Source organism: Amblyomma americanum, chromosome 10 (assembly GCF_052857255.1).
Source record: "Amblyomma americanum isolate KBUSLIRL-KWMA chromosome 10, ASM5285725v1, whole genome shotgun sequence".
NCBI classification, from domain to species: Eukaryota; Metazoa; Arthropoda; class Arachnida; order Ixodida; family Ixodidae; genus Amblyomma; species Amblyomma americanum.
Window position 1 is genome coordinate 8,628,546 of NC_135506.1, and position 26,746 is coordinate 8,655,291.

The 26,746-nt window shown below is 45.6% G+C and overlaps 1 protein-coding gene across 4 annotated transcripts; it reads left to right on the forward strand.

Annotated features, from left to right (window-relative positions):
* Positions 1-25: 25 nt before the first annotated feature.
* On the forward strand, positions 26-26,078 carry gammaCOP (coat protein (coatomer) gamma). Of its 4 annotated transcripts, none has more exons than XM_077640038.1 (23): positions 26-161; positions 965-1,014; positions 2,128-2,208; positions 3,318-3,469; positions 5,290-5,314; positions 5,379-5,429; positions 5,527-5,619; positions 6,422-6,508; positions 7,332-7,448; positions 8,849-8,889; positions 9,532-9,733; positions 10,379-10,590; positions 10,885-11,036; positions 12,117-12,281; positions 12,621-12,800; positions 14,470-14,595; positions 16,805-16,834; positions 18,987-19,046; positions 19,576-19,721; positions 20,586-20,757; positions 22,454-22,554; positions 22,969-23,107; positions 24,730-26,078. In XM_077640038.1, the coding sequence occupies exons 1-23, from the start codon at positions 122-124 to the stop codon at positions 24,966-24,968; spliced, it is 2,661 nt and encodes an 886-aa protein (XP_077496164.1). In that variant the 5' UTR covers positions 26-121; the 3' UTR covers positions 24,969-26,078. The 4 variants fall into 4 exon arrangements, with proteins under 4 accessions (XP_077496164.1, XP_077496166.1, XP_077496165.1 ...); XM_077640039.1 differs by having other exon boundaries at positions 52-382; XM_077640040.1 differs by lacking the exon at positions 16,805-16,834.
* Positions 26,079-26,746: the final 668 nt, after the last annotated feature.

Below are 26,746 nucleotides of genomic sequence, written 5' to 3' on the forward strand. Positions count from 1 at the left end.
CCTCTATTTAAAACGCGCTTCTTTTTCAGCAGACGATAACGGTTTTGAGAGTATGTCACATACGTGGCTCTGAGGTGTGTGGCATCTGAGTTGAGACCGAAAGTTAGTGGCTACTCTCAAGATGTATGTATTAAAGCGCGAAAAAAAGGACGAAGAAGACGGTGAGCCTCTATTGGATGCATATCTGGGAGTGTCTCTTATCGCTTCAACCTCGTGCGCGACCTCGAGACCAACGATTGCAGTGCTGTCCGCCGCTTTTTTAACCCTAACACGGCAATGTTTACCGGCGTACAGCTAGAACCTGCCTGCCGTCTTTAACCGCGTTTGCCAATTCCTAAACGTCTCTATATTGCAGCCATGAACTCGGCAGGCGGTGATACCGGTAAGGACGTTTCATTCGATAACTAATCGACGCTGTCCGCTACGCGAGCGTCTGTGACAGCGACTTGAAGAGCATGATCGTTTCTCTCCGCCGACGTGTTCCTGTTCGCGATCTTAGATTTGCAGTCACCGCGGTAGAAACGTGCCTAAATTCCGTGGTGACATCGCTGCATCACCTGGGAAAGAGTAACCGCGCATTTGTCCGGCTCGGTGCTCGTAAATCATTGAAAGAGATGTCTGTCTGTGCTGCTTGGTTGAATGCATCAGTCGTATGACAGTCATTGGCAAGTGCATTCGCAAGAAAGTGTCAATGCGTGTAACCTTGTCGTTAGTAGTCTTCGAATTTACTAACCTAGCGAACCTGTAGACTCTCATAAGGCGCTGTTTACAACTTGTATGGTCGTTATCGCGAAGCGTTTTGTGGTAGCTGCTGCTCGTCGTATGGAAGCCATGTGAACGTCTCTTCTGAATGTGTGTAGCGCTTCTTGTTGCTGCGAGCACCAGTATAGCTTCTTGTTGCTGCGAGCACCAGTATAGAAGTTTACAGACTTTTGTTAAAGGCAAATGTTTGTCCTTTTAACAGGGGGCAGCAATCCATTTAGTAACCTCGAAAAGACTGCCGTACTTCAAGAGGTGAGTCGTCACTTTCGGCTTTCGTCACCAAGAGTGCTAGTATCTCTTCCATTATGTCAGCGACGCGCATAGTCCCACACGTCAATCGAGCAAACCTCATGACTCTGTTTTGTTTGCACTTTTTTCTCACTAAATATATTATAATACGGTGGCATCAGCACTCCGCTTACGTCATCTGGCGTCAACGGTGGCTCCCGCTTGAGGTTGATGATACGATGGCCAGGCCTGTTTGCTTTCATGTAACTTTATGTACATTTTGGAGTAACGACTTTCGTTGTTTCATCTTATATGCAAAGACCCTTTTTTAGCTTGTTGCTTGAAATTTGAAAGCTTGCTTTACTTATAAGGCAAACACATGCACGCACAATGCTGTGGGAGCTCGACAGCTTGTTTGCAACAAAGCTGACATTTGGCAAAGCTAGATAACTGATGTTTAGGTAGACAGGTGTATGAAATTTTATGGACGGAGTGCTTGCACTGAGGCCTGCATTATTTGCAACAAAACATGCATATTGCCTATCTAGGCAAATTAAATTTTGTCGAGCTAATATGCATGCGTTTTATTGTGTCCGGTTGTATGGCCCATGAGCGACTAAGGATATCATGCTGCAGTTGTAAGGTTAAGCATGTCGGTTCTTGTGCTGAAGGAAGTAATTGTTTTAAAATGGTATAGTTTGTTTCAAACATTTGCTGCTTTTGAGAACAACAGAATGCAGATAAATTTTCCTTGCTTGCCTTGTTTTCCTTGTTTCATGATAACATACTTGTTAAAGATGTGTGCGCGTGTGTTCAATGCAAAGACAGTGTGAATAACATTCTCGGTTTTTTCATGACTGTACTCTCCCTAAGATGGGCATTTAAGAGGTGCAGTTTGGTGTTCATTTAAATGTCCTAGGTAGACTACTGTATCCTTTAGTTTGCTGTTTACTAACTGCATGCAGTCCCCTTAGGGCTTGTCTGTTATTTTAAACTGTTCATCTTGTGACCAGTGTGTGTTTTACTATAGTTTTTACTGTTGTATGATTTCTAGGGCATGATTATAATTGTCAGTATCACCCTAGTCTAGCTCTAGTGTAGCCTGACTTATGCCACGTGACTGCTCTTTTCTTCTAGGCCCGCACCTTCAACGAGTCCCCTGTCCACCCGCGGAAATGTGCGGAGATCTTAACCAAGATCCTCTACCTGCTGAATCAGGTGAGCAAAATGTGTTTCAACATCTGCTTCATTTAGAAAGGGTATTTCCTTTCTCTTTTTATGGCATTTTGTTCTCTTTACTGTAAAGACATTTTCTGGGTATACAAATTATATCTTGACACTGCAGTCCCTTGCAAGTTCTTGAGGGGGGGAATGCACCCTATGGCGCAAGTTTCTGTATTGCATGTGTAGTGAAAATGAAAAAATGGTATCGTTGAGAGTTTGGCACAAAGCTGAAAATGGATATAAACTGCATGAACAATACTCTATCAAGTCGGTCTCTACCTCTCACCTCTCTACATTTAGGCTGAAAGGAAGCTGTTGTTGGATGGCTCCCATTGTCCAGCTTTTTTTGTACATGGCAGCTCAACAGGTTCTGTGCAGTTAATGTGAAGTTGCTTTTTTAATTTTCACTCGTGCTTTGTAGAGAGGTAGCATTTTGGTTATAAGCCCTTGCTAGCAGCAAGTTTGGCAACACTACTTGCCTCACACATCCAAAATAAATACAGCCATTGCGGTGCCTGAGTGCTTACGGCGTTCGTCTGCTGACCCTTAAGACGCGGGTTCGATCCCGGCCGCGGCGGTCGCATTTCGATGGAGGCGAAGTTCTAGAGGCCAGTGTACTGTGCGGTGTCAGTGCATGTTAAAGAATCCCAAGTAGTCGAAATATCTGGCGCCCTTCAATATGGCGTCCTTCATAGCCAGAGCCCCTTTGGGATGCTAAACTCCTTAAACCAACCAAAATAAATAGAATTGCAGTGTGGTTTAGCTGGCAATGTAACTATTTTGCAAGTAAAGAAACTGTGGCGTTCTCTACACATGTTGAACTAAGGCATATGTATATGTGGGAATTTTGCCATTTTAGCAACAGGTGGCACAATACTTTCTCAGCTCTAGAAGACATTTTTCGTCTGGTGTTACCATAAATGATGAAACACGTTTTTTTGCACTCAAAGCATGCAAGTAACACAAGCGAATAGGGCATCATGCAAAACCAAATTGAGCTGTTCTTTGTCACGTGAGCACCAATCATAAAAATCCACTTGAGGACAAGTATTCAAAGCTGCCTTCATTAATGTGCCCGTGTGTTTGTCTTGACGTGCGAACAGGGGGAGAGCCTTGGGACACGGGAGGCAACAGAGGCCTTCTTTGCCATGACCAAGCTGTTCCAGTGTCGAGATCCAGTTCTGCGACGTCTCGTTTATCTGGGCATCAAGGAGCTCTCCAAGGTCGCAGAGGACGTGATCATCGTGACCAGCAGGTACATGTTTAGCTGTCATGTTTTGTCTTAACATGTTTAGCTGTCACGGGGTCGAGAGCGGGTTCTCAATTTTTTTTTATTAACCCCAATGACTTTCAAAAGCTGCTGTGGAAACCTGAGTCTTGGTTTTCATTCCTTGACGTGGATACAAAAACGGGCATGGTAAGAATACGGGTTCTAAAAAAGGGACGAAATTCAATTAATAATGTTTCGTCTACACTGCTGTAGGCATTGCATACGCCAGCCGCCATTTGAGTTTTGGATTGGTTATTGTGGTTGTTCGAAAAATAAATTTAATGTGGCATGTTTTTGTGCAATTTTGCCAACAGCAGTTGGCAAAATATTCCTTTTATCAGGCTTTGATACTGCATGTTTACTTTGTTTCTGCCTTGATTTAGGTAACCGCCCTTCATTGTTTTAGTGCCATGTACCTTTTTCTTTTTAAGTTAAGAAGCTCACAATTCCAAAGGTGAAATGAGGCTGTTCTGCAGTTAAACCTCGATGTAACGAACTTCTCTAACGAAATCTTCGATGTAACGAAGTATTCGAGTTTTTGTAACTTCGCCTTGTATTTTCAGCTTCAGTATAACGAAATAGATTTTGCCGCTCTTTCAATTTAACGAGATTTCGTTGCTGGCTGGAAACAAACCCGATAGAGAGAAAGAAGCAACTTTATTGAAACACCAGTCAATGAACGCCAGGAAAGTGTTTGAGCAGAGCCCATGCCGAAACGTGCACCGGAGCGCACATGTAATATGAGAGCTGCCCAGCTTTCACATACAGAGTGCGTAGGCAGACACAGCTATGACGATCATTGTGGTGAGTGCACCTCCGGCCGTGCCATATGTGGTAGTATGAGTGAGGCTGTCATGAGCATCTGCTCAGCCTTGGCAGCCTGCCAGGTCAGCCCACGGCTCTCACTGTCTCGCCCAAAATCGGCACCAAATGCGAAGCGCTGCCTGCGCACAAAGGCGGCAAACCCTGTTTACGGCATTTACAGATGCCCATATTCTGGTAAAAGGACTGGAAGGATTAGTGCCGTTGGCACACTCATCAGCTGTAAAGCCAGTCATGCGCTTCGCACCTCGCTTCTCACTCAGGCGATGTGCATATGTGCAAGAATACATACACTCAGGCTTGCAGAGGAAAACACGAGAAGCAGGGTGGCCTGATTTCATTTCAATAGCTGGTTGATTCGAGAACACTGTTCTCGCTCTCGCTGATATGGCAAAAGAAAGGAGAGTAAAGGGGGGGGGGGGGCTGACGGCGTGGCCCGCCACGAGGCCGCTGCCAACGGCGAGGTCACAGTGGTGGCAGTGGCTTTGTCGTGTCGGCGAACCAAAACTCAAGACGGGTGCGTCTCCCCCTTCTTGGCACAGTTGTTGGCGAGAGAGATAGATGTGCTGAGGCAGCTCGCGAGTTCGCAACATAAGCAAGATGTGCGTAACACTGTTATTGCTGGGGAAGAAAAGACAGAAATAAATGATCATTTTAATCGCCACTAAATGTTTTTCTCTTGAGTTTTCCGCGGCGCATTTTTGGCGGATTCTTTGCATGCTAAGAGACAAATTTTGACGTAGCGAAATTTCAGTATTACAGAGTAAACTGCCAATTTTACTCGCTTCGGTAAATTGAGGTTTTACTGTACAACATTTTGGTTGTCTTGCAAACATATTCAGTCGGGTTGTTGAGCCAGTAGCGTGAGCTCGGTGTTCCGTCTGTTGCTTCCTTGGTGTACAATTGTATAGTATCTGCACCAGTGTTATGCACAGAGGATCATCTTCACCTTGATTGTATCGTCCTTCCTTCTCATTTTCCAGTTTGACCAAGGACATGACAGGCAAGGTGAGGTCAACCACTGTGTGTCTTTTTGGTGCAGGCCGCTTATCTGTGGCATTTCTTTGAACAGGAGGACTTGTATCGTCCCGCAGCAATACGGGCACTCTGCAAGATTACCGATGTAAGCTGACATGTTCCGATTATTGCAGTCTTCTTCCTGTGGCTGCTGGGCAGTGCGCCATTCTTTTTTTTCTGGTGTTTTTACGTGTCTGTTACAGAGCAGCATGCTACAGGCCATTGAGCGTTACATGAAGCAAGCCATTGTGGACAAAAACTGCGGTGTGTCCAGCGCTGCCTTGGTGTCTTCTCTGGTGAGCACCATTCTGGCTTCTTTCTGCATTCGCTGAATGGTTCTATCGTGGTGGCCCTGACAAAAAGCTCTGGCGGGCTCACTATGTCTTGGTGAATTGCTTGAAGAAACCTTAAAGCTGGGATGGTGGCTTGTCAAGCGCATTTTGTGCTGTTGTGGGCAAAACTAATTAGCCCATCTAGTTGAATGCAGCTCAGGAATAGAGCAGCAAATGCCCTTCAGAGAAGGCTCTCCAGCTATTGGCACCGACAGTTTTTCGTGACGTCGCGATCAGTCACCTTGCACACCTGCTATGCTACACTGGCTGGTGGGAGGCAGGTGACATCAGGGCATTAGTTTATAGTATATGGGGTTTAACGTCCCAAAGCGACTCTGGCTGCGAGGGATGCCGTAGTGAAGTGCTCCGGAAATTTCAGCCACCTGGGGTTCTTTAACATGCACTGACATCGCACAGTACACGGGCCACTAAAATTTCGCCTCCATCGAAATTCGACCGCCGCGGCCCGGATCGAACCCGCGTCTTTCGGGTCGGCAGCCGAGCGCCATAACCACTGAGCCACTGTGGCGGCACCATCAGGGCATTAGGTCGGCTTTCTTGATTGAAGGGCCTCGTTAAAGGGGGCATTTACCGCTTCATTCTTGAGCGTTTTTTGACTATTTGGTGCATTTGTGTAAGTCAGCAGGTAAAATTAAAAAGTGTAATTGCGTGATCTTTCTGCTATCACTGGCTGCCTTGAAATGCTATCAACAAAAGGGAATGGGTAAATGGCCACCTGGCCTAAACCTGTGCGCCTTTCATGCAGCACCTGATGTTTGTCAGCCCAGACGTCGTGAAGCGATGGGTGAACGAAGCGCAAGAGGCCGTCAACTCTGACAACATTATGGTCCAGGTAAGGCATGAAGTCCCAAGTATTTCGCATTAACATTCAGGCTGGTGTTCCCAGATGCATAGGGCAGTTGTCCTAGCTAGGTTGAAAATTTTCTCGTACGGTAGAACCCCTCTGTTGTGAAGTAGCTTGGACCAGCAAAAATTTTTACTATTTCAGGGTCTTTACTATATCAGTTGTTGGTCATGGCATGGCTCTGACTATACTTACTCTGGCTGCTTACTAAGCACGAAGTGTTGGTTTATAAAAGAAACACTTAGAAATACCTTACATCTTTGCTCTTATTGCCCCTTTATGTGATAATTATTTATTTTCATTATCACATGTTATCACATTTTCGACTTGGTTTGGAAGTACTGAATTTGTACGAATACAAGACGGCTACGAATGTAACGCCAGTTTGATTCCATGTGAAAACCAAAGCTTTGCATGATCAAGGCGTCGTCTTCCTTGGCCTCATCGTCATTTAAGATGTAGCAGTCAAGAAACACGCGGGGCACTGTGAAGCGGCAAAACCACCTGCACAGTGCCACTGCACCTCCGCTTCTTGTCGCCGCTTCCCCGTGCTTGGTGCTACCGCGCTACAAACGCACGCCCTTTTATTGCCCATTCTAGTCCTCACTGCACCTTTACTGGCTTTCCTTTCTTAGCGACTCGCGCCGCCTTCTTTGTGCATTCATAGCCAGCTTGTACAAAATGTACAGCCATCTGTGGAAGGTGAAATGGGACTGTAACTTCTTTACTATATCAGATTTTTTACTATAACCGAGTTTATAGTGTAATTTCATTTCTTTTGGCTTTATTGTTGACTGGTCACTGTGTGCAGTTCCATGCCCTGGGCCTGCTGTACCACATCCGTAAGAGTGACCGGCTGGCTGTCTCCAAACTGGTCACCAAGTACGCACGGTCAGCCCTCAAGTCACCCTATGCCGTATGCATGCTGGTAAGTGGAGGCGGGTTGGGGAGGGGGGAGATGGGGGTTGTAAGTGGAGTAACCTAACTGTAATGTTATGGATATGCTTTTTAAAGAAGTGGACATAAAAATTCAGTTCAATTCAGTTCTTTATTCTATAGAATACTAAATAATTGTCTCCAAAGCTAAAACTTGGTTAGCCACTTAACTGAATCCAGAAGCCATAATTTTGAGGTTACAGAGAAAACAGCAGCACAGTGAAAAAAAAAAATTAGCAGTGGCTTAGCTCGGCTATGCCAGGATATACGTAGCGTGAGCTACGCTGAGCCACTGAGCAGCAATTTCGCTCTCCTTATCCATGGCTATACCACACTGGCAAACTCCCCGCTATATGTATACCCCCACTGATACCTCTGCGCATGCGCACAAAATGAGAGGCGCTATCAAGCGGCTCCGGCGCAGTGTCAGACATGGCTACTGCGCACGGAGGCGCCCAGCTGGGCACGTGCTGGCGCCAGTGCGTCTGCCACGGCTATGAAGTCACTCCTCTGGAATGCGTAGACTGGCGAGGTGCGCGCGGTGACGGTGGCTCCAACACGCCAGCTGTGCGCCGGTTGACGTCACTGCTCCTCGCGCATGCGCAGCACGGCTCTCCAGGAGCCACGCGAAACTGCTCAACCTCGCCAGTGTAGCTCACGCTACAAAATAAACACGTGGATTGCAGCATTTGTGGCAAAAATGAACAGTCAATGTTTAGTATCCATTTACAAGTCTGAGAAGTCCTTTCCTAACTTTTTTGGTGATGACAACTGGAGACACCCAGAAGCTTGGTTCATTTTCTTTTTTACTTTGTGACAGTGCATACTGTTATATAGAGAATGAAGCAGTGGATGATAACTGGCGTTGTGTGAGTTGTTTTTTTTTTTTGTATGTGGTCTCGATTTCTTTGAACTACTCCCAAAATTGAAGATGTTCAATGATAGGTGCATAAATGTTACATTTTCGCAGTTTTGCACCTTGTGCACAGCCATCTTGCAATCGTTGCATGCTGGGTTTGCAGTTTCTGCTGGCATTTAAGTATAGGTTCTTTATTCGTAGTGCTGTTTCACATCTGTGGTGACATGTCAGATTGAATGCCACACTTATAGACTTATAGCTACTGCAGTGAAAAACCAAACCACAGGAAAAGCTTCCTAGTACAACACCTTCCAGCACAAAACCTGACAGGGCGTTAGGAAATTTTACGTTGTTTGACGTTTTGGCAGTGGAATTTCTATTGCAAGAAAGAAAGAAAAAAAAGGCGCTTCTGATTTCAGCATGTCTGTTGTTGAAGGTTCGCTGCTCTGAGGAGCATTTATTGCACAAGCTTCATTTGGTGTGCAGCTATTGCAACAGCAGTCATGACTGCTTCATTTCTATTATTTGCGCAGATACGTATTGCCAGCAAGCTGATAGAGGAAGATGGTGTTGGGTGAGTGTTCAGCAGTCTCTTGACCTTGCTCTGCTTTATAAGTCTTGAATGAAAGTATCCTTGCTATTCACGAAAAAAACTTGCTGGCTCTCGCAATTTCCAATTCCCAAATACAAATTGTAGTGTTTAGTAGGCCTACTTTGTATAACATGTTCAGTAATGTTCTTGAATATTTGCTTGCTCACTTTAACCATAGTGCGCATTGCAAACAAATAAGTGAGGCTGTTGTTTGGGCTAAGTGGTGTAATAGCGGCATTTTAACACATTGAAGAAATATGCTTTGGTAGGCGCAGTGAGCACCATGTTTTGTGTGTGTTGTTGTGTGCTTGCTGTGTATTCTTAGTGCAGTTTTTTTACCTTTTAAAGGAGGCCATTTCTTAAGGTTTGCTAAAGTGATACCAAACAAAGCTTAATTTGCTCATGACTTCAGCCTGGACATGGCACAGTGTGCTAGCTGACATTGGCTGGCCCCTAGTGTGTAAGCATAGCACGCAGCCGTTGTAACATAGTTGAGAGGCTTCGCACGCTGTCTGTGGCTTGGGGATTGTCCTGGCTTGTAACCCATGAATTGAAGAAAGTGAGCAATCCTTGTTGCCGTGTCCTTGTCGTGAGCAATCCTTCTTTGTCCTCCAACTGCGGCAGGCCCGAGAGCCCCATGTTTGCCTTTGTCGAGAGCTGCCTGCGGCACAAGAGCGAGATGGTGATCTACGAGGCGGCGCACGCCATCGTCAACCTCCGGTCGACCACGGCCCGCGAGCTCACGCCGGCCGTCTCCGTGCTGCAGCTCTTCTGCAGCTCGCCCAAGCCCACACTGCGCTTTGCGGCTGTCCGCACGCTGAACAAGGCAAGCCTTTCCCACTCCCATCTCTACGGTGCCTGCGTACTTTGGGCAGAAAAACGGGATTTTATTTCCTTGCGCCTGGTCCAGCACTTTACCAATGTTTCTACAGCTCCTGGATGTGCTGGATTGGAGTGGCTTTGTGGTGCAGGCTGCTTTGAGCTCTGCTTTGGGTAGAACTTCAGTTAGGGTTTGGTGTGGCTCCGAAATTCAGCATCTTCTATCTGCTAACTTTATTTATGCCTCTGTCACGAGAGCACTCGCATTAGTCAGTGTCTTCAGATCAGCTGGTTCATTATTATTTCATTATAATCAGCGAGCTTCTATCATAAATAATTCGCGCCATGAAGTCCAGATGCAGAATTCATTTCCTTAATCAGTTTTTAATCTTGCACGGGTAAGTACATTCCTGCTTCTAGTTTTTGGTAAATATGGTTTCGTCCTGTTATCTACTAGCCATCATGGTAGTTCAGTAATTTGTTTGATGCAGTGACTTGCATATTGCAATTATCCTCGGTTGAGGGCTCGAATGAGGGCTTTATTTCAACTAGGAAGATTTTTTTAAAGTGTGCCTGTTCTGTTGCATTCTTGGCGTGCATTGCACTGAGTTCCGGCCTTTAGCTATGTCTTAGAGATGCGTTTTGAAACCAGGTGGCAATGGCACACCCAGCAGCGGTGACGGCATGCAACCTGGACCTGGAGAACCTGATAACAGACGTGAACCGGTCCATCGCGACGCTGGCCATCACGACGCTGCTCAAGACTGGCAGTGAGAGCAGCATTGAGAGGCTCATGAAGCAGATCACTTCGTTCATGTCCGACATCTCGGACGAATTCAAGATTGTCGTCGTCCATGCCATCCGGTAAGTTCGGCCTCCTGCTGTATCAGAGCACGTGTATGTAGAGAACTCACACTCTCACCCAAGCTGATGCCTGAGCAAGCTTTCATGTGTGAGCAAAAAGTGTTTGTGAGGGAGTTTGTGAGAGTTAGAGCAAGTAAAGGCGTGAGCTTAAGTAGTTCCGAATGAGTCTGCAAATTTCTGAGATCTCGCAAGCTGTGCATAGTATGACTGTGCATACTTGGACTGGTGTAGTTGAAGGTGAGAGCTGCCACAGAAGTATGCCCTGTGGCCACATTGCTGTTCCTGTCCTCTCAGGTCATTGTGCCAAAAGTTCCCTCGTAAGCTACTGGTGCTGATGACGTTCCTGGCGTCAATGCTCCGCGACGAGGGTGGCTTCGAGTACAAGAAGGCCATTGTGGACACAGTCATCCACATAATCGAGGACAACCCAGAGGCCAAGGATGTTGGTGAGGCACTGGCTATCTATGAGACACCTTTTTCCTTCCTTCTGCCTGCTGTGTGTGCATCCATGGGCAGAAGTGTGAGAGCCCCCCCCCCACTTGCTTTGAATTTCACTAGCAGCTCATCTGAAAAATCTGTTGTGCATACAACAGCCTTAATGACAAAGTTTGGCAACAGTTTTGTTACTATAGGGAAGAAATTCGGTTCAGAGAACAAATGGGGGGGGGGGTCACATGCATTATCTGTGGCTGTTGCACGCACAATATATCCTAAGTGTTTCTGCTCACCTGATAGGTATGGTTTGCTTGAGATCATCTGGAATCCGCATAAGAAGAGTGCTAGAGCACAATAAAAGCATTATACAACACAAGCACATGTGATGTAGGCCCCTTAGCTTCACATACTTCCTGGTCCCTACAAACCTCCAAGGACAAATGAGGCTATGTTGGTCGAGGTGTGGCTGTTATAGAAATGCATGCGGCATGATTGAGAAATAAAGTGGTCTTATCGGATCAGGACTGCTGGATTGCATCGTCTCTTACCTAAAATCCGCAAATAGATACGTGGAATCTGACTTGTGGTGCTGACTTGAACCTGTTATATGTGCTAACAGTGTTGGCTGCGTTGAGTGTTGTGCATGGACCTCACTGCTTTGGCCTGGGCGCACTCACTGTTACAAATGCTGCCATCAGTAGAACTTAATTTGGGCAAGTTGGTTCATTTTATGGCATTGCTCTTATAGCTAGACAACCCGCATCCCTGAAGATCTCATGGTTGTCCGCATTAAATGGTACCATACCCAATTGACCTTTTACACATGACCACAACCTTCTTACACAGCTTTGCCCCCGTAACAGCTAGCAGTGAAATTCATGTCACATTACATGAATGCCCTTTCATCGTCTTTTTCAAATTTGTAAAGTCTGGCACAAATAAAGACCAGCACGTTGAAGAAGACACATCTTCTTTTATGGACTCTCGTCTTGCACCAGGTTTTCCAAGGCCTTGCCAACGCTCCTACGAGTGAGTTTGTCTTTTTCTTATTCACAATCTTGCTTGTCCCCTCCCCTTCTTGTCAACTGTAGGGCTGTCCCACCTGTGTGAGTTCATCGAGGACTGCGAGCACACAAGCTTGGCGGTGCGCATCCTCTGCCTGCTGGGCCGCGAGGGGCCCCAGGGCTCCATGCCGTCCCGCTACATCCGCTTCATGTACAACCGGCTCATCCTGGAGAACGCCCCCGTGCGTGCTGGTGAGTGACTGCTGCACCTGAGCGTCACAATCTCCTTGCCTTATGGGGTCATAGAGAAGGAATGGTAAGTGAAATATACCACACTCTAGGACTGATCAGGGAAATTTGACATTGTGATGTTTGAACTGCATTCTTTGCTGTGAACTCAAGTGTCTGGTCGTATTTCCTCACACCTTTATTATTGTGTGGTTGGACCTAGTGCTTCAGATGCTGTACCTGAAGAATTGTTGGAGTAAGAAAGTTTTAGAAGGATGCTAGTTTACAGCACTGTGAATACAGGAGGTCAACCTATTCACACAAAGTGCGTCATTTTTTTTTTCCCCCTGTGGTTGCGTGCAGCTGCGGTGAGTGCTCTGGCCAAGTTTGGGGCACACTGCGAGGACTTACTGCCCAACATCCTGGTGCTTCTGGAGCGCTCGCTCCTCGACACGGACGACGAGGTGCGCGACCGGGCTGCCTACTTCCTGCATGTGCTGCGACAGAAGCAGAAAGCCCTTGGCACACGCTACATCCTCGACGGTGGGTCCCGATGTTTTTTAGAGTGGTCATTAATCTGCGCTTGGCACATGATTATTTTATTTTTATTTATTTACAAGTACTGCAAGCCATTTCGGCCCAAGCAGGAGTGGCACAATACACAAGAGCAAGCTGCCAGCTTGATACATCAGACATTGTGCCCAAAACCAAAAGCACACAAAAATAAACAAAAACTTGGAGAAAGCCATGGTGGATACTCCCAGTCAGTACAGAACTAAAACTTATATGAGATAATCTTCAAGCTGCTTTGCAAAATTATTCGAATCAGTTACTGTAGCTGGTAAGCAGTTCGTCTACAATAGTTCTTGGAAAAAAAACTGTGTTCAAATGCTTCCGTTGTGCAAAAATTGGGAATAGGGAGTTATTGTGTGTATGGTTCTTCGAGCTGTATATTTCTTTATACAATTACATGAGCCTATGTTTAGCTTACCTGTAAGTAATTTGTGCAAAAAATTTAACCTGTTAAGTTTTCTACAAACTGCTAATGAACGGATACCATGTTGTTCCATCAGAAGTGAGGGGGAACCTAGCCATCTATATTTGCTGAATATAAACCGAATAGCTTTCCTTTGTACGCGTTCCAACTGATGTCTTTTTTATTATGGGGGTCTCAAATTACCACCACGTATTCTAGTTTGGACCTAATAAAAGTATTATAGGCTAGCAACCTTGTTGCAATCGGAGTCGTTTGAAGTTTCCGCGTTATAAACCACAATTTCCTTAGTGAAGGACTGCAGACATCTGATATATGACTAGACCACGAATGATGAGGATTTCCGTTGGATGAGGTGATAGCATCAGATGTGCCAAGATTGTTTGAAGGTCATCTACTTTGACTTAAGGGGCCTATGAAATGGTTTTGAAAGTGGGTATCAAATGTGTACATTATGAAGAGTAAATGCCATTGAAAGTCCATGCCACATGCAAGTCGTCAAAAGCTAGCTGATAATTTACAAATTTTTTCAATTATTTTTGTCAGTTATTTAACTTTTTCACCAAATGAATTTGCTGATGCGCAAAATTTTTTCTTTAATTTTTGTGTAGCCTTTCGATGAGATGACTCGTTTTTTTTTTTATATTGTCATTTTAGTCTCCAACTAACATGGGTTTTATTCTGTTGAGAAGCCTGTGCATTATTGATTACTTTTTTCCAACCACACAACCAGGTGGAGTTTGTTTGAATAAACATATCACTGCCTTTCAACCATATTTAATGTCATTCTAAAGATTTTAGCAGCATCTGTATAAAGAAAGATAGGAAATACTATTTGTATGCATAGTATCTACAAAGCAGGCCTCATTTAGTTTTGGATTATAGTCTACGATCATATACCACCTAGTATTACAAGATGGTGATACGAAGGTGCACTTCTTGTAATTCAAACAATTATGTCTGGTCCCTTGAAGGCTCAGTTAAGGAGAATCTGCTACGTGTATGCGTCTCTGTGTGGTATTGTCATCACTTGCAAAATGAAAAGGAGACAAGTTGCTAGTTTAGGATGAAAGTTTTATAGATCTTAGAAATGTCGGCAAGCACCACAGACCACTACAGCAGGATTGCACAGAGTGCAAAATTGGGATGAGCTCAGGCAAGAGGGCTTGTGTAACGGCTGGTTCAGAGGCCTCGCTGAAGGCTTTGTGGTATCGACAGGCCTGCAGGTTTCTATAGTGGGCCTGGAGAAGGCACTGCAGCACTACATTGCTGAGCCGACTGACACCCCCTTCGATATCAGCTGTGTTCCCATTGCCACGCAGCCTGTGGAGAAGAAAACACAAGGTGAGGCTTTGAGTAAAGCAGAAATTTGGGCAAGTTGGTACGTATCCATTTTGAAACAGCGCAACAAAGACGGGACGTGGAAACTGAGGTGTAAAGACACCTTTACACTCTCAGTTTCCACGTCCCGTCTTTGTTGCGCTGTTTCAAAATGGACAAGGTGAGGCTGTTTGCTTTCATCTCTGGCTTGGCTGTGGTTGCCTGTGCATAGTGCTTTGATGGGCGCACCTCTGTAATTGCACCTGTGTGAACCATGTGCCCATGCACACGCTGGAGCTCTCACCAAGTTTCGCGCCGATCAGTTGTTCCTTGTGCCAGACCAGCCGAGCGCTAATGTCAAAGATATAGAACCCCTGGCTCAGGACATGACTTCTGTATAGGCTTGCCACTTGATTGCATTAGCTCCCGTGTAAGGTATGGTTTAGTAGAGACTGTAGGAAACACAGAGAACTAAGGGGAGGGCAGGCACTAGCTTTAACCAGGGTATTATGGATACTCTAAGACCCTGCTGTAATATGTCTGCAGGATGTAAAACTCTGCTTTTAGTGAATTTAGTGCTTTTAGTTCCTGGTCTTAAGGTCTGCTCCAGAACGCCTCGACAAAGGTAGAAACCAAATCTGATAAACCATTAATAATAATAATAAGCATAACTGTCACTGCAGAACACTACGCTATGCTCCATCTCATTAGTTCCTTGCAACACTGTCGAAGCTGCGAAGTAGTGCGGAGGCGCAATGTGCAGTGCCAGCATAAAATGGGCATACGGGGCAGTGTGATTTAAAGTGTGCTTGTGCCGAGCACTATTTCAGATCTAGCCTTAATGTATGCACACATAACATATGCTATTTCCTGAGTTTAGCCTGCGTGAGTCTTGCGTACGCTGAAACAGCATTTCGAACTTGGTGGCGTTCTTCAGAACACGACCCCTTGCTTCGAAGGGAATTTGTCCTTGTTACGGTGTTTTTCAGTACATTCACTGGTCTTAAATGGTGCATTGGGCTTTAATTTTGTCTAATCTCGCCTAGAGCAAAATGCATGAGTGATAAATCTGCTTTATTTTTATTTTGAGTGGCAATTCAGCCTCTCGTAGGCCTAAAGGAGAATCTTGGTTTGTTGACAAAAGTGGTTTTCAATCTAATAACCAGATGGGCCACTATACTGACAATATTATTGCATCTCCGTTTCCATATTTGACAAACAGCGCGATTCCCATAGAATGCTGGTGTGCAGTGGTCGCAAGTGTGTGTACACTATTCGAAATCTGCCTAATGTTCTTTCATTGTTCAATACGTAGAAGGCTTCTGTTTATACTCTTTTCCAACCGTATCTGCATACGCAGTGAGCAGACAAGCAGATGATGAGGTGCGGACGAACATGTTTAACACATTCTCCTGATTGGCCGAGGAAGTCTCTAGCTTCCATAGTGCTGCAAGGAAATTAAGAGATGGGGTGTAGGCACTGTAAGTAGAGTCACGACTGACAATGTGCAATGAGGGAATGGTGGCAGTTTCCTGAGAAAAACCTTGGTCTACCTGTTATCTCGGGCTACCATTTCTGACTGGTACATTGTCTCTGCCTGTTGCTGCAAGTGAAGTAAACATTTAGCTCTATTCTGAATTGATTTTCTGCAACAAATTCTGCTCCAGTAAGAGGTGAAACTGAAAACTCTTCTTGGCATTAATGTGGACGGCATATTTGTTTTTGTTTTTTAACTCTTTGTTTTCAGCAAAGCATATGCTGAAATCAGCATTTAATCACGCCAGTTCTTCCTTTGGCTTTGTACTTACTGCACTGTTTTCCATAAATTTGTATTCCTTTTGCCTGGCAACTTGCCTGAATTCTTAACAGTGCATAGGCAGCTGGTAGGATGTTCATTCTGAAAGGCTGTCTTGGAGGACAGGATGTCTAGGGAGACGGGACGTCTAGGAAGACTGGATGCTTGGGGCAGTAGGGTGCTTAGGGCAGTAGGGAATTCGCTGTGTCCTTAGCTCAGGTTGGTGCTTGTGCTTGCTATTTATTGTCCACGAAGTGTGGAGAATGGTTTTGTACTTCAAGGGAAGCTTGCTCATGTGCCCTGCATGGCAGCAGGCTTCATTTCAGCGCAGCTGATGGCGTTGAGTAGCTTTTGCGTTCTGGAAGGAGGTTTGTGTTGCGACCTGTCGCGAGAGGAAAGTGAAAAGCACTGAAAAATTGTATGTCTTGTCATTCACAGCATCTGTTGAGGCAGCTGGTACCCTTGGACGTAAGCACTTTACAAATTGTTCCACACGTTACTTGTGGTGGTTGGAGTGAACGGTCTTCCCACGGGGATGAGTTGAACACTGCACGTCATCTTGATGCATATGCATGCTCTTGTTTTGTTCTTGTTTTTTTGTACGCATCAGCCTTTTCTGCATGGAACAGCTTTATGCGCGAAGAGGGGCCACATTGCTTGAAATTACGGCTGGCATGCACTGTGTTGTGTGAGAAGACAGCTATTTTCAATTAAATTTTATTAGAGTATTTTGGGTTTTTTTTTTTCAGATTAGGGTGTAATTACTCATTGGAACCCACCTGAGTGTTGCCATATGGCTGCCAAGGAAAGCTATATTTGTATCTTTTGAAGCCCTGGACTGGGCCAGATTTTTCTCCAGTTGATGAGTTTAGCTTTCCTTTGCAGCGGTGTGGTCTGTGCTGAGGTGGATGCCGATGGGCAATTAGTCTGTTAATCGAAATTGACTCTACCGTGAGGGATTCCCCCAAGTGACACTGAACTAATGTGGAGACTGCCTTAGCTGTCATTGCCTTGTGACGAGATGGGGATCGCATTTTGATATTTAGTGACAATGACAATGTACTGACTTAGTTAATTGCTGTGCAAAGTAGAATTTCATTTTTATTTTGGTCTTTTTGGCACAGTTGAAGGTGAGTGCATAATTTTCAGTTTGTGTGTGCGCAAACAATATCTACCCAATGCTTCTGCATGTACTGGTTGCATGTTGGATGTCGTCATTGTGCCTTGGGGAGTCTTTACTTTGGGAGTGCTTGCTGAGTGCAGAGATGAGTGGTTCTTTTGCAGATCTCTCTCTCTCACTAGCATGCCTTGAGCTTTTCTTGACATTTCTTGAACTTCTTATCTGCCTTGTCTCTCTGCATGTTGCTCCTGCCTCCTAGAACTGCCCAACAAGACTACTGTGCTTGCACCTGTCACTGGCACCAGCCTGTTCGGTCTGGTTCCTCTCTTTCTCTCCTTTGTTTTTTCTTTCTTTCTTTTCATGCTGTTTTGCTTTGCTGGCATGCAAGCATGTAGTGCAGTGCATTTGCATTTCTCCTGGCGGCCTGATCTATAATCTGCCCTGCGGTATGAAACTTGTTAGAACAGGACTTAGTTAGTGTCTCTGTAACTTAGTTTCTTGAGATGCTTGACCTCTGAAGAAAAAGATGCAGCTGTTTCAAAGGCTCGTTAACTTAAGCTAATGAGCTGATATAACCTTGTGCCAATAAAGTGCAAGGTTTGTCTGTGTCTGTGCAACTTTGTCTCTAATGCATTCAAACACACCGCATCTCTCAACTTCAAGTGGGACAGGTGGGAATGTGGTTAGGATGCCAAAGAGTGCTCTGTTTACCTCTTTTTCGGACCCATGCTTTACGGCATTCTAGCAGTGCCCAGGTGCTTTAAGATGAGAGGAAAAGCCTCTCGGAGAAGTATGGCCACTGCAACAAGATGTTTTTTCTTCCAGTAGTCTCAGTGGACGCTGAACTTGAGAAGGACAGTGTGATTTAAAGTGTGCTTGAGCCTAGCACTATTTCAGATCTAGCCTTAACGCTAACATGTTATGTTATGTTAGCACGCATAACATATGCTATTTCCAGAGTTTAGCGTGCTCAAGTCTTGCATACACAAACAGCATTTCGAACATGGTGGCATTCTTCGGAACAGGACAGGACAGGTGCTATACGTCTGAACTTACGAAAAGCTGTAGCATTTGCTGAGCGTCAGCAGATTGACTCTCATTTCTCAGAACTAGCACTAGCAGGGCTTTTACGAGTTCAGCAGATGAAGTGTTTGGTGACCATCGAGAGACTCGCAATAGACCTCTCCCGGCCTATGTCATCAGCGCACATGTTTCTGGTCCGATGGGCAAAACATGCACCGTACCAAGGAGGCTCTCACTAGGAGAAGAAGGGCTGCTAGGCATCTCAAATCGGGGAGTAAAGGCGGTGGGGGAGCAGTCAACACCATTAAAACCTGTTCAGAGCCAAAAGTGGACGACATTGCCCATCGGGCCACACCTTTTTGACGTCACACTATTTACACCAGAGAGAGACCTATTGAGTTGTTGTGTGGAGTGTTTGTTGAGAGGCGATGGGAACAAGTGTCTGAGCTGAGGCGAATCTGTGCCTGAACGATGCAGAAGCTGTGCCCAAGGGCAAGACGGACAAGGTGGCCGCGTCAAGACAAGATCTATATGCCGGTAGGTCTTGCATGCATTTTTGCACCGTTAGTACTTTCAGTGGCTCTGGAAACAATGGGACGTATGCTGACATACCTAGAAAGTGTGCCATGCTATGTTTCAGTTTGGCTCACATTGCGGAGGCAGTGGAAATGCTCATTTGACTGTTGTAGGGAGCATTCTAATGCTCTGTTAAATCTTAATGTGGTGGTGTGAGGGATTGGAAGGGAAAACAACCAACTGGTGCACGAGCAGTTTCTTCAGCTGAACCCTCTGGAGCAAGTGCATTTATTTAAAGACATTGTTACAATCGTCTTTTTGTCAACACTGACACCACAACAAATGCATGTTCAGTGATATGACTGATGACGCAGCGGATGGCGTAGGCATAGATTTATGTGCCACAGGTGATTGCTGTGGTTCTGTACGTTGGCTTTCTTATACTGGCTGGCGCAACTTGTTGTCTGACTACAAGTTGCGCTGCAAGATGCGCCACAAGTTGCCCTGTGGCTACCAAGAGATGAAGAGAGTGCTGTTGCGTTTTCTGCAGAACAACTGGCCAACATCCCAGAGTTGGTGGCCCTCGGTCTGGGTCCGCTGTTCAAGTCCTCTCCTGCCGTGAGCCTCACAGAGTCCGAGACGGAGTATGTCGTGAAATGTATCAAGCATGTCTACAGCAGGCACATTGTGTTGCAGGTAACTCTCATTGCAAATGTGCATTCAGTGAGGCATGAGAGGTTGAGTGAATCTCTATGAAAGTGTGCAACAACTGTTTTGGCTGTTTATGTTCAGGATTGAACAGTAATTCTTACATGGATGTATAAATCCTGTCCCAGCTCATCATCATCATCGTCATTTATTTTCCCCTTAAGGGTTCCGTTAGGGACGTTACATATATAAGGCTTGGGGAGACAAGAGTGTCAAGCAGTCATGCTTTGGCATACAGAGCAGAAAAGCTATTCCAGGGCACATTGAACTAGGCTGCAATTGCAGGGTTTTTACCGTCTAAATGTTCACAATGGTCGTTGAAAAAGAGCTGTTAATTACTTTGCCAACTGTATAAAAAGAGATTCTAAACTCCGAATGATGACATGCTGTTAATTTCTGCAGTAAAATATTTCTACATGCTACATGAGCAACATTAGCAAAAATAACCTTTACATGTCAACAGATAAAAAGGTTATTTGTGCTATGTTGACATAAAAGGTTATTTTAAGTGGTTTACGCAGAGAAATGTAGTGACAGAAGTCGGAAAATGAAATGCAAAAAAAAATAAAAATATAATGTAAAGGTATTCTCTCTCCCCAGTAACGAGTTTTGCTTAAAGTGTGTACTGCGCATAAGTAATTTAGGCAGTTTAGATAAACTAAAATTGGCCCATGGCATCTTGATCACAAGGTATTTTTTGATGATCTCTGCCCTTTTGCTTGTCATATCCCCTGTGAACTTCTCCAGCATGGCCTTCCTCGTGTCCCTGACTTGTTTGAGTGGTATTAAAATACTTAATGCCCTTCAGTGCTGACCCCTGCTGCTCTCCTGTGTGCTTTTGCCTCTCTGCAGTTTGACTGCACCAACACACTCAACGACCAGATTCTGGAGCACGTGCGCGTGGCTGTGGAGCCTGCGGAAGGCTTCCGTGTCATTGCAGAGGTGTCCTGTGCCAAGCTGGCATACAATGTCCCGGGCACGGCATACGTCTGCCTCGAAATGGAGCTCGAGGATCCCCTCCTGGGTGCGTGGCTTAACTTTGGGAGACTGGGCACAGGAAGGCTCTTCTGAGATTGCTTCATTGTTTAGTGAGGATCAGGTTCCTGCTGTACCAGCTTAATCTGATTTGTTGAACTTCTAAGGAAGAATACTATAAAGACTGCTGTGAAGGCACAGCTTTGATGTCTGTGCTGTTTTTTAATCATCATATGCGTACTACTCTTTTAGCGTAACAACGAGAGCGGGCATTTTTGTGTGCCTTATTTGCACCACACTATTACACCTACTGCTGTTCAGCTTAGCACTGAGATTCAGTATTGTTGCGGAACATAGCATGTCGATTGCGCAGATAGTCAAACCCGATTATATCGAACCCGTTTACATCGAATTACCCCGTATATTGAACAGTTTATGAACATTGTATTGTTAAAATGAGTATAGCAAAAAATACGAACACCTCGAATAAAAATAGCAGCCACACTCGATATATCGAACTTCAAGCCGTGCAGAACCACCCCAGAAGTTGGCTTTCCTGCGCAGTGGCCGGTCGAGCTGCGTCAAACCCCCCTTTCGATAAAGTGGTTTAGCCCAACAGCGCTCGCACGGCGCTGCTCTCGCTCCCTCATGCAGCCACCCGGTCACCCCTAGCAAAAGTGGTTCAACTGCACACTCCCACACACAGCCACATGTGCCTGCATGCGGTTATCTCTCACTCACTCAACTGCTTCATTCAATGTGCTTGGTGTGCTTTGTTGCGTTCTGGGAGCGCTGAGCCCGTCGCTCCGTAAAGGATGGCTGCTGTGAAGTGACAGAACCTGTCAGTATCTTCAAAGCTGGAGATCATCAGAAGGGTTAAATGCGGAGAAAAAAAGTCGTTCCCTGCAAGTCTCGCGTGAGCTCATCTAACACTTGCAATGAACCGCTTGATAGCGGTGAACCACTTGAGGAACTTGATGATTTGTTCAGCCAGCTTTCAGAGTTCCCTGTTGCCATTTGTGATGGGACTGCAGCAACAGACTTCGTCTCTGTCGACGACGATGTTCCGACTGCCGGAGAGCTCGTTGTGGAAGACGTCATTGCCGATTGACTAGGGGTGTCGCCAGTGACAGTAACTTTGAGGATCCAACGAGTTCCAACCCGCGTTGTTCGCCGCTACTGTGTGTCCATAGAAGGCTGAGGGCTCAGCTGTTCTCAGGTGCTTGACAGCGTTGAAAAGTGTATGCTCAATAATGCTTTCAAAGTCAAAAGCAGAAGATCAGCGGCTATTTCTCGCGCTAATAGTCCCGCCGTACATGTCTTTAGCAAATAATGAATGCTTTTTAATGAGGTACGGTTTGTACATTGTCAAATTCGTTAAAGCTGTATTTCGAATTACACAATATATCGAACTAATTCCCGTTTTTTTTGTGAGTTCGATATCTGCGGGTTTGACTGTATTTGTGCAATTGGAATAAGTTTGATTTCTTATAAATTGCATCCTCAAGTGACAGTCTTGTGTTGGTCAGTCACTGTAGCTCAACAGTTATTCTTTAAACGACGCAGATATCTTTGAAGTTGGTAGATTCTCCAATGTCTTTATTAAAACCATTGTGGAGTTGTCCTCTTGAAAGTTTTGACTCTTTCAGTTGCCATGAGCTAGCATTTACCTCTATCCACTGTAGTTGCATCTGACCGTTTGCCTGCGTCTACTGCATTGGGTTACATGTGAGTACTGTGTTCAGTCGCAGGGACGTTTAGCAACACTTTGAAATACTTGGTCAAGGACTGTGACCCCAACACTGGTGAACCTGACGATGATGAGGGCTACGAGGACGAGTATGTGGTAAGTACGTCTTCCAAAATCGTTGCAAGCATAAATGTATTGTTTTTTCTGCACTGTCCGTGCTACTGCACGCTTTCTGCAGTTATTGCCATGGCAACATTAAGTGCTGCGTTGCAGTCTGTTTTGTGTTTAATTTTGTGCTGAGAGTTATTCCCCACTATTTCTTGTCCTTTGAGGCCCAGTACTGGGGGAGAAGCAGGCTCACAGTAATAATGTTTTTACAAGGTTAGCACTTGTGTAGCTAGAAACATAAAGTGCAGATTAGGTGCACCAGATGTGTGAAAACTCTCGTTTCAACCTCCACCGCAATTGGCACACACTAGTGAAATTATTTGTTATTGAAAAAAAGGAACTCTCGAAACTTTGGTTGGGGAGATGGGATAGGGGTATGACAATGACCCTTGGCCACTGCAGCTGGAAGACCTTGAGGTGACGGTGGCAGACCATGTGCAGAAGGTACTGAAGGCCAACTTTGCCGCCTCCTGGGAGGAACTGGGCAACGAGAACCAAGTGGAGGACACCTACGCCCTCAGCACCATGAAGACTTTGCAAGGTGGGTTTACTGGGCAGCTGCAGTAACATGTGCGGAGTAGGGTGCTGCGGAAAGTAGCAGGGGCTGTATCACCACTTGCAATGTGCTTCTGCTGTGTAGTTGAAGCGTTCAATGAGAAAGAGAAAAAAAAATTGGAGGGGACATTTAAGCTCCGCTTTAAAGGTATGACTGATAACTTAATGGGTTTGTGCCCATATATACTGAATTGGCCATCCTCTAGTTTGCATTCATAGATCCCTGGAAGTCTTCATACCACTCCTGGCGCAGTAGTATAGCGGTTAAGCTATGCGGCACTGCTTTGCCATGGCAGGTGCTGCCTTTGGTGGGCAGTTTTCTCACAATCCAGTGGGTAGTTTGTGATGACGCCACACTGTCGCATGACCCAGGTGGCCCATCTGCCTCCTAGGTTGCTTCTCTGGGGATTTTTCATGGATTTTTCACTCACGGTCAACGATACCAGATTTTCTGCGACACAAGCTCCTTAACGCTGTTGTGTTAAAAAGCTGCTATCACAGATGTTTGCACTGTGAGTGCAGTGCAGGAGGCGAGGAAGGCTAGTTTGGCCAAGCCTGGAGTTTGTCAACCGAGTGTTCTCAAGGTTAGCAGTGGCTCACAACTGGTGCAGCCTTCTCCTGGGACTCTCAAAGGCAGCAACTAAGGTTTTGCCAGCTTGGCTTCTTAATATTCACGCACATCTGCCAATTACGTGGCCCCTCTTTCTATGGATTGTACATTCACTAGAGCATCATGAAAGTTGCCCTTGCTCTATTAATAAAGCATAACACATTGCCGTGTTTTTGTTTGTCACCATTTCATGTGGCTTTATTTGCTCTGTTTTCTGCGCAAGTTGTGTCCAGACCACTGTGGAATGGACAGTGAATGCCAGTCGTGTGAGAGCTTCTACAGTACTCGAGATTGCTGTTGGTCTTGCTTTGTAGGCCGCATCTTGAAACTACACCTGCAACTCAAATTTACAGTCAAGAGCATAGGGTATTCCGTTCCCAATACCTGCGGCAATCACCTAGTGTCGTAGCAGAATCACGATACAAACCTGATGGGTTTGTGAAAAGTCAGTGTCAACCGAAATTCTTATAGTCCAAAATGAACAAAATCCATATGCAGAAACTCTAAAATGCATTCATGTAGACCTGTTTATGTGGCTGACTGGATTTCTTGACAGGCATGCCACAGCTCGCGGCCCATACCACGCTACTGGTGATCGCTACTTTGCTGATGTGCAGGCTGCACGCTGCTGCTCACTGCTCGCGGTGCATACTGCACGAACGGTGGCAGTGGCATTGGTGATGTGCAGGCTTTGCTGTGTGAGCACTTTAGGCTGCAGTCAGGGCTCGCACATTGTACACGGTTTATTCTCGCCAGGGAATGTTGTAAATTCATATGAACTGTGATCGAGTTGAGATTCACAGAAACCTTCGTTCCGCTGTCTGCTTGCTGTTACTTCCACATGACAGCATGTCACTTCTTGTTAAGGAAGGGTTAGCAGTGGCATTTTGCAGAACTCCTGAATGAGTGACCTTGGCGAGTAAGTAGCACATTTTCATCGTTCATGGAGCCCCACTGTCATAAAGAGCCGGTGTGTCTTCGATGTCTACCCTCTGCAGATGCGGTACAGCAGATCATCCAGTTCCTGGGCATGCAAGTGTGCGAGCGTTCGGACAAGGTGCCAGACGGCAAGAGCTCCCACACGTTGCTGCTGGCAGGCGTGTACCGGGGTGGCCACGACGTTCTGGTGAGGGCGCGACTCGCCACCACAGGCGTCGCCCAGGGTGTCACCATGAACCTCGCCGTGCGCAGCAAGGACCCGGATGTCTGCCAGGTCATCATCTCGGCTGTGGGATAGGCTATCATATAAGGGGGAAATAAGCGGGACTGCTAGACTGTTTCTTTTTTGTCTTTCTCTCTCCATGGCGCTTTCAAAGGATCCCACATCATCACTGCACCTTCTGTGTCTGCGTGGTCATCATCTCTACAGCTTGATAGCAATGGAAGAGAAAAGGGTACTGCTAAGCTCGTGTTAATCTCTCATATTTTTGTCTCTGCAGTGTTGGATTGGTCGAGGATGAGAAAAACGTACTGCTAGATTATTCTCATTTTCCCCTCCTTTTTTTTCTGTTGTGTATTTGAAGGATTTCACATCATTGCAGCTGCTGCTTCCTCACTGCTCTGAGCTAAACGCTGGTTCATCAGCTCTGCGAAGGCCATAGTTGCATAGCCTGGATTCTCGGTTTGGCCTCCTTATGGACATTGTTTGACATTCCGGGGCTATATGTGCTTTCCTCTATGTTGTACGTAAGGTCTGCGAGAGATGTTCCCCAGTGATTCTCTTTACATTTCTGGTCTTCCTTTTGAGCATTTACAAAGAGTCATTTGCGGAGAAAATGTTAGCACACCTGTTTCTTTTCAGGAGGCATGTCTTTGCGATGCCATGCGTCATGTCGGTTTTGCATGGTCATAGCAGACAAGTGCATAGCCATGAAGCCATGGACAACTCAAGTTGTTTGTTTGCCATGTTACACTGGGTGCGATGTAAGAGAAGCTGTGAGCTGCGAATTAATGGGCCTGGCATTTAACCTCCCTCCACTTGTATAATTTGATGCCAGAGCCGCCTGTGACTTTTTGATTTGTTTGTAATTTGCATGGATTGCAGCAGAGTTGAATCCTGCTGCCAGTTTAGTATATTTTAAGACTTTTGAACAATCCTGATGACTGACCCTTGCTCTGCATTGTTTGTTTTACAAGAAAGCCTGTTTTTCTTCAGCATTGTTTAAATCAGTGAGGAAATGGGCTGCAGTGCTTTTTGTGGCCAAAAAAAGACATTGTATATAGGTCGATGTAAGTGATAGGAAAGGCTCGATCATCAGTCTCACTGCAGGGACGATGTTTTTTTTTTTTTTTTTTTCTGAAGAGAACTGTACTGCCTGAAAGAAGTAAAGCAAGAGGTTGTCATCTTTTTGAACGTGTTTTTCTACATGTGGCATAACTAGTCTCTGAGTGCAATGGCATTGTTAAGTGCTGCAATTTGTAGCAACTCAGAAAATGGACAGAAGCTGTCTTGATTGGGTAAGCAACTGACAAGCTTAGAAGACTTGTAGAAAGCGGGTGGTGTAAGTACTATGAAGTAGTACTGCATTCTAGGATAGTGCAATAGCATCACAGGTGGCTTGTAGTTGCTTGCGTGCTCTCGCCTTCAGCATGAAAGTCAACCTTCCTCATATACTTCTGTCTACTGACTCTTTCTGAAGTCATGCAGAGGCACTCATGTGCTTGGTGCTCTGTTTTGCTATGCCTACCTGAACACAAGTGCAGTGTGGGAGGTTGACATTACTTGGCAGCAGGTGCCACCTCTGCATGTGCTCCTTCAGCAAAGGGCACATGCAGATTTTTTTATCGCACGCCGATACCTGTATGTCGCACTCGCACTGATAAGTGGTTTCCACTTTTATGGTGAATTAAGCTGGCTAGGCAAGGCTCCATGCAAAAGTATGTGCAGCGTAGTTTGCACGGATCCATATGTTTGCTGACTTTGGCATATACTTTAAACTGTGAATTTGAGAGCCAGCTCCTAGGATGTGAGGAGAGGACAGGGTAACAGGCACGCCAGTATTTTCTTAATGCAGG